This window comes from Rhea americana, unplaced genomic scaffold (assembly GCF_003343005.1).
Source record: "Rhea americana isolate MKP2758 unplaced genomic scaffold, rheAme1 scaffold_9, whole genome shotgun sequence".
Taxonomy (NCBI): Eukaryota; Metazoa; Chordata; class Aves; order Rheiformes; family Rheidae; genus Rhea; species Rhea americana.
Window position 1 is genome coordinate 6,746,421 of NW_028187088.1, and position 15,922 is coordinate 6,762,342.

Below are 15,922 nucleotides of genomic sequence, written 5' to 3' on the forward strand. Positions count from 1 at the left end.
ACATTCTCCTTTTACAAAGAGAAATAACTTTAACCAGTGGAACTTCACTTTGGAAAAGCTCATAGGAGAGCAGTGTCAGGTGTCAGTGCGCTGGGTTTCCAGGGAAACAAGTAACAGTGGAAAACTAATATTTTTTGGGGGGAGAGGCTATTCTAGAATTCAAAATGCCTTCCTTTTCCTCATGACCCAGTGAGATGCTTCTACTTGAGAAACAAATCTTTGCAGCACCTTGGCTTCATAAGGAAAGACAGCGAAAATCTTTGTGGGGAGGAAGCACAACACAGCACCGAGAAAATAGTTTTGAGACTTGCACGGATAGGTGAAGACTTCCAACACTGTTTTACAAACAAACCAACAAGTTCAGTTAAGGAGAGGCCTCATTTTGAGTTTTGTGTCCAGTTATGGATACCACACTGAGAGAAAGAAACAGAGAAAGAATCAGAGAAAAATCCAAGAGAGAACAACAAGAATGATCAGATATCTAGAAAATAAGACACATGAAAACCGAAAGAACCAGGACTGTTCAGTTTAGAGAAAAAGCACAGAGGAGGTAACCACAACATTCATCATAAACCTAAAGGGCTGCTAAAAAGAAAAAAGAAATAATCTATTTTCTATGCTCATAACAGAATAAGTAGTAATGAGCTTAATCTGCAATAAGGGAGATTATACATGAGCAATGACATTATAATGATAAGGAGAGCTGAGCAATAGAAAAAAATACTCCAAGAACTCAAAGACTCCTTCACTAGTAGTCTTTAAGAACAGATTATAGATATAATTGGTTCTGCTTTGAAGTGAGATGAGTTTTCTGTGATTCAGCTACAAAAATGTGGGTACAAAACTGTTTGGGAAATTATACTCCATAGTAGCTATCAATCATTAACTAACAAAATAGATGAATGAATCTAGTAGGTTATACAGAGCTTTATGCCATATTCAGTACTATTCAATATTTTATATTAACAACCTGTGTGATAGACTAAAAATATATGTTTATGAAGTATTCAAAACAAACTTGGTTGGGTGGTTTTGCAAGCCTGCTGAAGAACAGGATCAAAGCTCAAAATGTTCTGGAAAGACTGAAAAACAGATTTGAAAATTATTTTTACTCTTGCTTAATAAAAGGCTGTACAGTACAAATGCTCCCAGCATTAACCTAATCTGGAGTCACAATACTCAAAGGTGAAAATTTTGAGATATCATCATCCATAACACTGAATCAACTAGTTCCTGATAACTTCTGCCAGAGCATATTAAAAAGGAATTGGGAATAACTATGAAAAAGTTTACATTATAATGCAAGTGAATACAGTGATTTACAAACAATTCAACTGAATAACACTCCAAGCTCTCAAACACTGAYACGGTTCAGAGCCTCCCAACAATTTCATCACCATTACTAAACATTTATAGCATAGTAGTGCCTAGAGATGCTGGTCAAGTTGGGCCCCCACTGAGCTAGACACTGTACAAACAYAGAAAAGGACAATCTTTTCTCCAAATAACTTGTAGAAAACCCCAAATGTTTATGTTTCAAAGCCCACAGACTGGAAAACCTCAGCCCATTCATATACGCCTTCCATTTACAACTCAGCTTCACACTGTTGCAATAAATGTATGCTCATTGTTAAAACTTAGCTTGCAAAGAAATTAATAAACAGCAGATAGGCTATTCTCTAACAGATGAGCAGTGGCTGGGCGGCCACAAGACAGGCCAACATTCCTTGGGTCCCAGTTCTGGCGTGACACACATTGCAGGGGCTTCTGTATGCCTTATAATCTGAACACGCTGGCTGGCGCTCACCACAGTACATCTGGACTTTGTTAGACACCCTCCAGCTCTGTTTTCTTGCATCAGCCCCGGCCCCCTCTTGTGAAGCAGCCTCCCAACCACTGTTTCACCATGAACTAGTCAGGGAGACAAAGTACTTTGGGAGGAAGTAAAYTGGGACCACATTAGCTGGTGACCCTCGCCCTGCAATTGGCCTCCCTTTCTGATGATAGAGGAAATCCCTCATAGAGACTGACAACCAATATGAAACAGGCAGCTTCATTTACTGGAAAGCCTGGTCAATTCTGACTGCCTCATTAGGAAATGGTCTCTATATTGAGGCACATTCCTGCAGTTCAGAGCCTAGAAACTCTAAATTAAAACAACATTGATGCCATATCCTCTTTCCAAAATGACTCTCTTCATCCAAACTTTAATATACACACTTAAAGAAATTAAAGAACCAATATGTCTTTGGCAGGACTCCTTCCTTCTCTTTCACAGTAATACACTTCCAATGTGAATCACTTGGAACATGACATAGTGTTGGGACAGAACAAAGGACAGATGGAGAAAAGAATCTCTACAGAATCCTCCAGATTGATCATTTCCTTGTGTCTTCACTGATATTTCTTAAATACATGAAAATCATGCTAAATTGCAGGGTTGAAGAACTCGGAAATTATCTTTTAGGATGTAAATCGAGGCTCATCATCAGACTGAGTTCTTGTTTTAGGAAAGAGTTTTATCTTTAAATGCTCTAAGACCAGTTAATTAACAGTAAGGCAGTCCACTAACAGCAGTAACTATTATAGCAATTGATTGATGTTTAGCACAAGCGAAAGAAAGGCATAGCCTGAATTCTACACAGACAATTAGATCCATTCACACTCACTATTGCAGTGCAGACAGAAAACTTCTGAAGAGATATCTCTGTCAGATGCTCTTTCCAGTTTGCAATGAGATTCAGAAATCAGGCCTATGATACTTACCACAGCATACATAAGTCTTCATAAAAAACACCTCATTCCAATATTGCTCAGCATCTTTGCATTCCATGTACATGAAAACTGGAACCTTTCAGTCAATAGTGTCTGTCAGCCAACTAAAAGAGCTGCCTTCCTGACACAAACTGCAAGCATTTCCTAGAAGTGAGATGACTGAAATATGAAATGCTTATCAGAGAGCTTAGCAGTTCTGAAACAAAGACACAAGGAAGGAATTGCTGAGGTCAGGATCCCAATTCTGAATCTGAAGGGTTGAATGAACTTTTTAAGTTCYAGAATGGTTTTTCAAAGTCTTCCAGATGATCTTGATTAACTAGCATCAGTCGTCTGTCTTTCTGGAACAGTTGTGAATGAAAGATCTTACAAACTTGCAGATGTATTAAACACAATTTCTACCTGAAATTTAACAGCTAGACTTTTAGGAAGCCCTTGAAATGCCATATAGTTCCTTCTAGCTACTAATACAGATGGAGCTTCATTTTCTTCAAGTGTAGCGAATGATACGTGTAGAGAAAGCTCAGGCTGATGAAACTGCTCTTTTTAAGAAATGCAATGCTTCTGATGGAAAATATGAGGCTGTTGACCTGAGTGAAATATAATAACTTAAGATGACCATAAGGGCCCAAGTATACATGTTACTCGAAATTCATGTGAAAAAGTAAGATTCCCTTTGACTACTCTAGCAACGAGGATCTTGGAAAATCTCACAGCCATCTCTTCCCTCCCATCTCCTGTTTCTGAAGCTGTCAAAGTTGGAATGATTTGAACTGGTGACATCAATGTGGAGAAAACACATATTGACGTTATTGGCATCAAAAAAGTAAATGTGGTGGTAGATCTCCTGAAACCTACAAAGGTGCTAAGTTTTCTGCCAATAATATTACCATTTCATAATAAGTATCTTTGAACGGCTCTTCTTTCAGCAGTATTGAAAGGTATACACCAAAAAGGATAAAAGATGACTTTCACATCCTCAAGATCTAGCATAGGTTTTAGGGAGGATATGTGGAATCTCTGTCAGGTCAAACAAGTATCTCTCATGAATCATTTAAATATAATTTATATTGTTTATATAAAAATATATATCTTGCCTTGGGGTACGAGGATCCACTGGGTACATTGCAGCCCCTTTATCTATGATTTTATATTTATACACAAAATCGCTCATACCAGAGACCTCTTGAGGAGATCACTGTTTGTTTTCTTTACGGAAGTTCTTTTTAAGAGGAGGAACAATGACAAGTTTTCATAGATAATGATGGTTTTGGAAATAAAAGTTTCAAAAGCACCTTGACATTTCAGTAAACTTTTTGAAAAAGAACTGCTGTTCAGAAATGGGGTGTGAGTCCAGATTTGAAACTGGTCTCACTTCACAGCAAGAACAATTTCAAGTGAATCATCCTTGTATTTTAAGTTCATTTGGGAAACTGAAGTACACCACACCTAAACACAAAAGCATCATTAAGGATGGGCATCTTAAAGGAAAAGGCTATGTCATTTTAGGGACAATATATGCAATTAAGAAACTTTTTAACAACACTGAAAACTAATGACAATGGYACCAATACCAAAAACCACCTAGCTGAAACCTAAGTCACTAAAGATAATCACAGTGATGATATATGAGTTAAATACATACAATTTTTGGTAGAAAACAATTGCTAAAGATCGTTCTATCCACCACCCAAGCAGAGCCAGAAACAATCCAGGAAGGGCAAAGGGGATGAAGGAGTTAGAATTTAAACTCAAGCCAACAAGAACTGCTAGTAAAAAAAATTTCCAATTTCTCTTGGAATAAGTGGTAATACATATTAAGAATGCTACACATACAGACAATTACATGAAGAAGAAAAGTACTTCACATTACTATGAACACTTCTAAATCCTGTTCTGGAAGGAGGCCATCTTGCTGACAAGTGAGAGTAATTACAACTGTGGCTGAAAACTAAGTAATATGAGTCTGTATACTACACTTCTAAATTATTTTAATGTTGGTGTAACTATCAAAATTACTGTTCTAAAATTAAACCTTAAATAAGTGTTACCTAAAAATTGTATAGGCAGCAACATATTGCTGCTTCCTAAGGAATAAGCAAAGAAATCCTTTATCAGAAAGCAGAAATAATCTGGCTGATAAAATGTTGTACATAAAACTTTGTAAGATGAGATCAGGGTACTGAAGAAGCTGACACTGGACTGGCAGTGGCATATGTGCTATTATGGGGAAAGTGGCACGGGAATAACTCAAAGGATCCACCAGAAGTGCTGAAGTGAAAAATCTATGCAGATTTTTCAGATCATAAATCTTTAACTGCCCAAGATGCTTTTTGCTTCCTCAGCATTTTATTAGCAATATTTTTCACTTTACATTTAATACAGAAATACAATATTAAATGTTTGAATAGAAATACACTTTTTCTCATTATCCCAACATAAAAAAATCATAGAAATGTATTTTACAATTTTGCAAGTCTTTTTTAGTTGAGAGAGGAACTAAAAAGAGAAATAAGAGGAGACCAATCTCCTCACTGGCATGAGACCTCCCAAATTCCACTCAGTTAGCTGGCATCACCTTATGGGGCTCRTGTCACAAATCAGAAACCACAATAGAGATTGAGGGGTATAATATATCTGAATTCAACCTTTATAGGAAGGAGAATTTCCTTTCTTGTATGATTCCTCTCTGACAAGGCAAATACAAAATACTGAAAGATGTACCACTATATTTCCCTGAATCTGTGGTTATTTATGTCTCTAGAAGATAAAAATTACTTCCTTTTTCATAGACTGTTTCCTATGCATTMTATCATACATTTACTACCCAGGCAGTAACATGAAAAAACTTCCCTCAACATTAAGACTGTTTCTTTCCCACAGTGTTTCACAGGTTTCAAAATCAGTAATCAGTTTGAAATCAGTATTTATGTACTTTTTGTCCCAACATGCAAAGGAATTATACGTCATTAATTTATACAGTTCCGTAAATCAAGACCCTAATCTCACAACACTAGATTATTAACTGTTTTCCCTCCTACCCTCCTCTACCTACCTGCTGCTTGAGCTGTTGCACTAGGCGGTCTTTCTCTCGTTTCAGTGCAGCCACTTCATCTTGGGTCTTCTTCTTAGAGGATGAAAGTTCTAGCAGAGCAATATTGGCATCTTTTTCACTAATGGCAGCAAGAAGGGCTTCTTGTCTGAAAAACACATAAAAATGTGTGATCGTCTCTCAAAACTTAAAGGAGGCATCTACAAAGAGCTGAGCATACAACAAATGCTATACCAGTGTGAAACTCCACTAAGCAGAAAAAAATGTGATTTTCACAGCCTGCCAGTTGTGCAGGAAGTCGATCTTCTCTCATTCCTGGCTCCCCAAAACTTGTTGTGCTGACTACCAGGTTACCGCTTAAAGGATAACACATAATAGAACTTCTTATTCTGTACTCATGTTCTCAATTTATAGTACCTACTACTATTACTTTGTCTGAATGTTTTGTTTCTTTACAATGCTCTGAACATTTCCAGAAGCAAACGATGACACAGACACTTCCGTACTACATGTTGAAATACTCTGCGACAGAAGGCACAGGACAGGAGTTAATGAGGAGACAACAAACAGATGCCCTCAAGGATGTTCAAGCTACTCTGACTTTTCTTGCGCATAATCAAGACAGTAGTGAGCCTGGCAGATAAAAGTCCTGAGAAACTAAAACCAAAGTAGGCCTGCCCTCACTACAAACCATTTGTAGCTTTGTAGAAATGGTGCAAGGCATTTTACTGATTTAACTTCCTTATCCTTTTTCTTTATCTTGACATTCCTAGTCAGGAATTTTTAACTGTGGATAAAACAAAATACATACTTGCTGCAAAAAAGTACTCATTTAGCTCAATATGAAAGAATATACAATTAAGAAAAATTTGAAAAGCAATGGACAATGCTTTCATTTAAAATTGACATATTTAAACATACTCATACTCATCCAACTCACCAGACTTTTAAACCAAGAGCTTGAAAAGGTAGGGGACTGGTACTAATGAAGTACAAAAACTTTTAGTTGTTACATGCTGAAAATTTTACATTTTTTCGACCTTGGTGAGCACTAAAAGATGCATTTAATTATTGCAATATTTCTGAGAATGGGGAGTGGAATTATTCCATAAGGTACTTCAGTGCTTAAGTCAATGGTATAGGGATATGAACATTTAGATATGTAGGATGCTGTCAGATAGCTTGCTTTGGCCATAGCTGAGTTGGATGAAGAATTTACTGTCCTAGATATTTGCTGTTGCCCCCTTGCAGTCCTTCAGAATAACTGCCTATATATCTGCTTCTTGACCTCATTCTCCTAAAAGATCTGAGCAATAATTTCTCTCTCTCTCTCTCAAAAAAAAAAAAAAAAAAAAAAAACAAACAAACAAACAAAAAAATCTTAATAGATCATTTTAGTAGAAAGGGACCAGAAAGGAACTACATGCCCAGTTATGTTGACAGATCTGAGAAGACAGTAGCTTCTGAGAAGCAGCTCAGGGTTACAGCCTTTTAACCCAGCTCAGCAGTAGCCAGAAAAGCACTTCTGACCAGAGCTAACTGGTGGAAAGCATGCTAACTCCTCAGTCCTGGATCAGAAGACAAAAGGTTCTGAAGTAGTTTCTCTTTGAAAGACAGTCATATTGATGAAATATCATAAGTAAAGAGCCTCCATTGTTTTTACATGTGAAAAATACACTGCCTTCCCTTGAAAGGTGTAAAGTATTGGTAGGACATTGGGTGAAAACTGATTTACGGATGAGAAAGCGCATGACTAATTTCAGAAGAACGATAGATGGAGATGGAAGAAAAGCTTTTTTTTTTTTAGACCTTACGGATTTAAGTGAGAAGAGAGGATAATGTATGACCTGACTTCTTCTGCTTCTAGTCTGTGACTGAGCTTCTACAAATGTTTATGTCAGTTAAGGCTGGAGACTGCTATCACAGCACAGGTGGAAGAAAGTAGGGCACAAAAGAACATGGCTAAGATATGATCTCCATTCTTCTCCTCAGTCCCTCCAATGACTACTAGAGTTTTGCTGGAGCTACCCATATACAGAAATTTGCTATCAAAACAATCTCAGTTGAAGCCATGTATTGCGTATCAAAAAACATGAAAGAACCATGTTCTTTGTTCAAGAATGGAAAGTGTGTCTTTCAACAAACCARATTTCACACTCTGGCAGCAGAATGGACTTACATAAAGGACTTGCTGTAGGTGGAATTCATCTCTGGATTTATACAAGTGTTTCTTGCACATGCTAATAGAGTAAACTTATTCTAAGWAGACTACTAACATATCAACTTTAACAGATCCAGTTCAGAGAGTACCTGGCTCTTGCCTTACTCYCTTATCTAGCAAAACTAGTACCTTAAATTTTCCCTCGTCTTTCAAGATGTGCCAAGTTAAGTGTTTTGTGGACACTTTCAGATAAACTGAAAGCTACTCTAAATATATTTATTTTAAGAAAAAAATACAGACATTCTGACAATTAAACAGAATCAAAAAAAGGAGATGAAAGGAAGAGCTGAACATCAAATTCCTAATTGCAATGTCAAGATTGTAGGTGTGGGAAAAACTGACAATGGCTGCATTATTATTGCAACTTTATTTTTGTTGCTTTGCTTTATGGAAAAGTATCCAGCTTTGGATGTCTGCCTGAAATATGAAAAAAAAAAGAAAAAAGAAAGAAAAGAGAATGAAGTGACAGAACATGATACATGTTCTCTGCTTTTTCTAGCTATCAGTATCCTGGGAAAGACACACTGGATTGGAGTTCTGGTCATTTTCAGTTTCTGTAGAGTAATCTATTTTGATTCTAAAGAAACACTTATTCTTTTAATAGTAAATCCACAATCCTGGCTGATGATTCAGGACCAGAGCCAAGAATCTCTMTGTAACATTATCTATGTAGCCATTACTCTGGTATGGAAATTTGAGGTGCCTCAATAGCACGTAGAGAATACCTTCTGCAACCAAATCCTTTGTTGCCCACCTCTACTTCTTAAGTGAAAACTCCAGGACCAGGACAATGAGATATGGCTAGCAATCCATTACTAATTTATGGCTGCGTAATCTTCACCACAATGCCTTAGAAAACCCACATCCTTCTGTCCAACGCTTCAGTGCTGTACTGTGTGWGAGACTGGGGTGCTGGTCAAGTAACGGGGTGAAAGGAGTTGTGGTCTTCTGCTTTTCTGCCTTACTGAAACAAGAACCAAAAGAAGAAAAGTATCCTGTCATGTAATAGGTATAATCTATATGTTCTTTTCAATTCTACAAGCTAAAYGAACAATGTATAACACAGGAGAAGTGTAGGTGTCACTATCACCTCTGCTGAGAGGGAACACATCTGTAACGGTGCACAACAGAAGGAAAGTTTTACAAGACAGGAAAGAGTAAGTATTACAAAGTAAAAGACAGGGCATATGTGTTTCAAGAGCCCTRCAAAACTGACTTTGTTTCCCTCCTCGACAGCAGTTATTCCCAGGTTGCCTGGAAGAACACACTGTAAGATTGGTGAGATTGACAGATGGAGAAAATGAGCCGCTATAAGGGTGCTGGTAGCATCAGAGCAAATCTCTCAGGAGTACTGGAGCCTGTGGTACAGGCTTAGCTTCTTCACCAAAGCTTGTCTCGCCAGCTAACATCACCAGAGGTCTTAAATTATCCTAAGAGATAGGAAAAACATGTACTTGTTGGACAAACCAATTTGGCTGATCTTTTAAAATATCTAACACCACAGGCACTACAGGTCATATAAACACAGCACATACAAGTTAGTTTAGGTATTTCAGATAGTGCTAGCAGCRTCACTGTGGCAACATCAACTCAGCAGAGGGAAATTGCCTATTTATCTCTCCATTTGGGCAYGTTTTCTAGCCTGTGCTGAGCTGTAGAGCAGCTCACAACAGGTGATGAGACTTTAAAAGAGCCCAGATGTTACCAAGAGAAACCTGAAATGACAATAGTGTAGAAAATCCAGTGAAAAGAGGATTAGGATTAACTCTAACTTGGATAGTAAAAAGTGCACTAGTGAGTAGAGGATATTTTTTTCCATAGATATGCTGAAGCTTTTCAGTGAATGTGGATCATGATCACTACTGACTGGAATGGTATCAAGACAAGCAGGTTCAATTCTTAAGAGACAGTAGTGTACATATTAAGATCAGTGTTATTATTTGTTCTTTCTGCTGTTAAAAAAAAGGCAAAACAAACTGAAGAACTCTGGTTTTACCTCCTTTTTTAAAAAACAAATATAAACCCACATCACTGCAAAATAATTATATAGCAGGATTACCAGTCCTTTGGGATACTTTTTTTATTCATCCACTGTCTTTATTTCAGATCCATTTCAACTGGGACTGAGAGTTCTAATAGTGATGCCAAAGACAAAGCAAAAAGGAATGGCTCCGACCCTGAGATACAGGTTTAGAGGACAGTGCTAATGTCAGAGCTGAGAAGTCACTGAACACTGCCGTAACTGAATTCTGCTGATGCCAAATATCCTGAGCTTTTGGAGGTTGCCTGATGAGGTTGTTTGGAAGCCTTTGCAGGCTATCCTAATACTCCTGTGAACAAACAAAATAGGATTTTGTGTGAACGCACTTCTCCTTCAAACTGTCAATGCAAATGGCTAGCTYTGGGAAGATAACTGGTGAAGATGGCAACAGTTTAAATTGTAGCTTGGTTTCCACTACAAACTTTGAATCAAGGAAAAACCTTAAGAAGCTCAACCACAGAGATACTTTTCATTTTGAATTAAAGGTTAGAATTAACTATACACTATTATACAATTAATTATTTCTAATATTGGAAACTATGGAAATAGAAAACATTGCTTTGCTAAATTTGTCTTCTAATTCTCTCTGYAGCATAGACGACAGAGCTTAAAGTCAAGGGAGTTACACTGCATAATCCTTCAGACACTGAACAATATTGTTCTTAGAGGATAGTTTAGCAGCTGCAGTGATGTTAATATAAATTGTAGGTGCTAGCATCCCAAAAGCTTGTTTACAGAGACCCTTGAAAAAGACATATCCAGCACAGGTGATATTTCTTTTATGGGTTTGCATGGGGATAAAKAAGTGATTTGGTAGTTTGAGTGACCAAGTATTTGAATGAGCCTGGAAAAGAATGAACTACAGCTCACACAGGTTCAGTCACCAAGYACCATTAGCACCAAAGCCCCCCAGGGTGCTAGATATGAATGCACTGACTGCTGTGTAGTCAAAACCATAGCACTACTCCTCAGAGCATTGCAGACACCATTCTTCTTTCATTCCCCTTTTTCCTCTTTGGTGAACCACAGCATATTTCTGCAAATGGAGACATGAGACTTTCTAACTACTCAGGAACCCTCAGCACGGCAGGACTAATATGCTGTATTCATGGCTAATGAGCTGTAGCACAGTCAGTCCAATAAGAAGTAATAAAAAAGGTCCATCCACAACATTTTGAATACTTTAACTACTGAAGCAGCCAAGCTTGTCCTCTGACACACAAATATTAATAAAATAAAGATGTCTTTAAACGGCTCTCTACAGCATTCAGACTATATAAATTCCTTCACAGCTCCCTCTTAGTAAAGARGAGGAATCCTTTTAGCAAAAAACAAATACAAAATGAATTTTAAAAAGATGTTTTATACTTCACAGCCCAGTTCTCAGGACTACAGTGCTGGAATATTTATCAGCTGTATAATTAGAAAGATTAGTAACAGACTGCAATCAGTGCTGAATTAATGATGCTTCAAATCATGAATGCTATACATATTAATTAAAATAATATGCTTACATATGTCAGGKAGAACACAAATGCCATATAGAAATGTTATATATACATTGTTATAGATTATTTTATTTCAAATTTCTTCYAAAGTGGAATAGCTCTGAAAATGTGGATGAGATAATATAAAAGCAATATTGAGATCGGCAGCAGCTTTGATTTTAATATCACTGAAGAACTGAGAAAGTGCCAGCAGGTCTATTTTCATTATTGGGATGAAATCCATTTTCTTGCTAGGTGGCATTAAATGACACCATTTAGCAGCATAGTCTAAATTTGGACAACTGAAGTAGCCAGTGCTCCTAGCTGCCCAATCGATCCCTTCAACAGAGACTTGTTCTTCCGTGAGGGATGACTGACCTGCCAAGAGTTTTCAATGTCGTGTTTTAAGATAAACTCTAATTTCAGCTGGTATGTCTTAATACACAAGGCTTGAAACCAGAAAGGTTCTGCTGTTTCTTAAAACATTTAGTTGCTCCAGCTTCAAGGGTATCAATCTTTAGAGAAGGGCAGAGCTGATAGCTGGGCAGTACTTGCTTCAGCTGCCTCATTTTAGTCCACTGCATTTTACTCAAAGCCTACAGAAAATCCTCAACAGGTTTTTAGTACTTTTCTATTAAAGACATTTGTACAACARCAAATCATTATTACAATAAGACATGTGTTATTTATTGTTGCTAAAGGACAATCTGATAAAGGACATTAATTCTTTTCATGTGCAGTGCAATTCAGTTCTTGCAGTATCTAACACATTTTATTTCTTATCCATTCCTCTTACTAACCATGCAAATTATATTGATCAAAATATAATATAAATTTGAYATTTATATTTGCATATAAATAAAAAACTCTAATGAAGTGACAAAAATATACAGAACTATTCGACAAAGAAATTCTGATAAAATTTGCAGTATTAGGATAGCTAGATAGACATTCAGATGACAGCTTAGAACACAAGAGTGCTAGGACACAGCATTCATTGATTTCATATGTTTAGTACCACGATATAGCTCTCTTGAGTCACATTTGCTAAACTCCTAAAGTAATTAGTAATATAACACACCCAACAGTTGATCCAATAAGAGGGTTATCCTGCACTAACATCATCCTTTTAATAACGAACTGTGCTAGCACATTTACAATAGGACTTCCAAATGCAACATTTTCCCAATTTTTTGCTGGCAATGGAGTATTTTCATAAAGTTAATAAGAGATGCCAAATGCTCTGAATCACGTAGGAAGTAAATTTCAAAATTCCAGCACTCCACAATCCCAGCCATTAAGAGCAATCAGCCTGTACCTCTGTTTACTGAAATTAAACTATCTCATGAGAAAAGAGAAAGGCCATGCAGAGTTCTAGATACTAGAATCCCCTTCTTAAAGTTACTTTGAAAAACAGAGGCAGTCAGACCACAGAACATAGGTTTAATACGCTAATAAACCAGTATCTTACTTGATACACAAGTTGCCAAATTTTGCACCAGCTACAATTTCTGCAGTATTCAAGATGCAGCCATAAGAAAAGCACAAAGTATCACCATAATCCCGAAGTGAGTAAAAGGTTTATCCAAAAGAAACAGTAGCAACCTCTTGCTGCAAGGAGCTGGGGGAAAAAAAAAAAGTAACTTGGCAATATGTATTACCTGCTCTTTTAATTACAGCTGGGAATAATCAAACCTCAGACTGCAAATTAATTTTCCAAATGCAGACTTACATCCTCAATCAAAAGGGATAATGCTACTCCTCCCATTCGTTTTCTTGTTTCCTGAATCAACAAGAAACCTTTGTCTGGTCTGGATGGAATTTCAGCAATCTTTCTCACCTATGATCTAAACTCTCACAGCTGCCATAAAGATAGTCCTGCATATTCAAGCAAATTAAGTGAGATGAATATAGAGAGTTGTTTGACCTGAGAAAATTGAAGCCTCCTTATTTTACACCTCTGCACTGTTATTTTCAAAGTCCTTACTCACACAAGTGAACACAACTTGAAAACAATTGATAAAAAATGTAAATTCTTTGTGAAAAAGTAGTGTGGTCACAAAAGAGAACCCCTTTAATCATGCAAATGAAGCATGAATGGTGTGATAATGGTGACTGTTAATTTAGATACAGGAAACATAACCACTTGYGCTGTCCTTGCTTAAAGAAAGATATTAACAATATATTTGGACTTTCCTACATATATTTTCTTTAACATCCTAAACAGCTAGAATCATAGAAGCRTCATTCCTTGCTAGGATGGATACACAGCAGATGCTTTTCAAAGTCCTTTCCCTCAATGGGTTCAACATAGTTGTAGGTAATCCTATAAGCATTTTATACTACCTTTTTCACYATTTCAGCTCTTCTTTTCCTTAAAGCTTTTCATCTTAATCTTAACATATTGGTAGCTGAAGCCCAGATTTATGATTCCGAGTCCTGTTCACGTCTCAGTTCTGAGCACTCAGAATTTCAGTATAGCTGCAGACTATGTCTGTAAACAGCCCCAGAAAACAATCTAAAGCTTTCACAGAAGGACYTTCCAATCCACTAATAACTTACCAAAGATGGTATTCCTCCTATGAAAAAGAAATTGCTGCATATCACAGCTAGTAAACTGACACTTTATGAGCCTTACCTAATTGCCCTGAAGAGTGAAAGTTCTCAAAGATAGCCCATTCTGGAAAGAAGCTACAATCCTGGCACCTGATGCTCTTGGTCATTTGTCCCTAGAAAGGGTAGTAACTTTTTAAAGACAGCTTTTCGTGTTTTACTAGCCTTCAGTGTAGAAACTGGATGAGAGACAGAAGTACTCACGCAATTCTTGCATTCCCCAGAGCTGGCTTTTCTAAGAAGGAATTCCTGAAACTTTTGCTGTCTTTCTTCATCTGCAGTCTAACAGCAGTGCAAACAGAGCACAAACTTTAGGTATAATTTTCATCCAGGCAATACAGACCACCAGAATATGTCCACCAGATTTTGAAAAATGACCTTATAAGAAAAGCAGCTCTTGTTTCTTTTCCTGTGACACAGTCAGGTACAGGTTGAGCTTTAGCTTAGCATGCGGTTTCACAATCAGCCCAAACTGACATAAGACAGGGCTCCTGCTGAAAGAGATGCCTCTGCCCTCCCTTGATCAGGTTCCTGCCCCCTCCCTGCCGTTAGCACTAGAGATTGTGTATCCCTGCAGCTTCTTGATCCAGTTAAAACCTAGCCCTGAAAAAACAGAAGCCCAAATCTCACCAGAAGTCCCTTACCCCTGGAATAACTGTGGTTCTTCAGGACATTGCTACAGCATCAAACGCTTAGTTGCCAAAGCCAATGCTGCCAAAATATAGGAACAGAAAGCAGATCGTGAAATTCACATCGATTATTACTTATCAAAGAACCACAGTTAATGAGAGTGAAAGCAATTGATCTTTAATTGTGCCAGTGTGAATCAGGCTCCAGGTGAAAGCTGGTAGAAAAACATTTCAGCTGTATCAGGCAAATAATGACTGCAATACTGCAGCCTTAGTGTGGTTCCTGATCATGTAAAAAGGCTCAATCATGGCTCATAACATARTCATTTTTAGAAAACTGTTCAATCTTTAGACCTGAATCAAAGATGTAAACTGATGGTGATTCCACCTCTTTACCAAACACCTATCATGACTGTTATTCCTAGTTGGCACACCTTACTTCTCTTCTTTTTGCCTATTTCTTATTTCCATAACAATATACTCATTTTGGTAGGTCCCCATTCCTCCTTCCACTACATTTTATTGTTCTCATTATCGAAAACTAAGGCAAAATGACTCACTCAATTTCAAGACCATATGCATACTATCACTAATCCTAGACCTCTCCTCAGTGCATTGTGGTTCCACTTCTTTTCCTGATCTTTTTATTTTTGTGGCTACAGCATGTTTTACTATTTGTTTCAATTTCCTTTGGAAGGTCTAATTCAGCATGATATTTGATAAATCTCATTTTAATCCTGTAATTTTTAGCCTCCCAGAAACRGCTCTGTTTCTTGACTGTTTTTTAAGATGATGTACAAGCTGCTACTTTCTCATAATTTCCTTTTGGATGAAGCTATACAGACACTCTTTTAAAGACAGACTTTTTATGTCTTCCCTCCACTTTTCTCCCTTTGTTAGGATGTAAATACATYGTTGTTTTGCACTCTTCATTTAAAAAAATTCCACGATTCCTCTATGTCCTTTGCTTAATTTACTTGCTAATCAACATCCTTAATTTTTCAAGGCTTACCTTTCCGAAATTGAAAACTTCAGTTAGTTTTCATTTTTGGCTTTTTTTTTAAGTAAAATTTAAATCTACTCAATTTGTGGTCAGTCTAGTCT

The 15,922-nt window shown here is 37.2% G+C and overlaps 1 protein-coding gene across 2 annotated transcripts in view; it reads right to left on the minus strand.

The window, feature by feature from the left end:
* Positions 1–15,922, minus strand: part of ERC1 (ELKS/RAB6-interacting/CAST family member 1) — a 292,972-nt gene that overhangs the window by 52,074 nt on the left and 224,976 nt on the right. For both annotated transcript variants that reach the window (XM_085324014.1, XM_085324013.1), the window contains one exon: positions 5,831–5,975. In XM_085324014.1, coding sequence (XP_085180140.1) covers positions 5,831–5,975 — 145 coding nt within the window. The remainder of the gene's footprint in view (positions 1–5,830; positions 5,976–15,922) is intronic.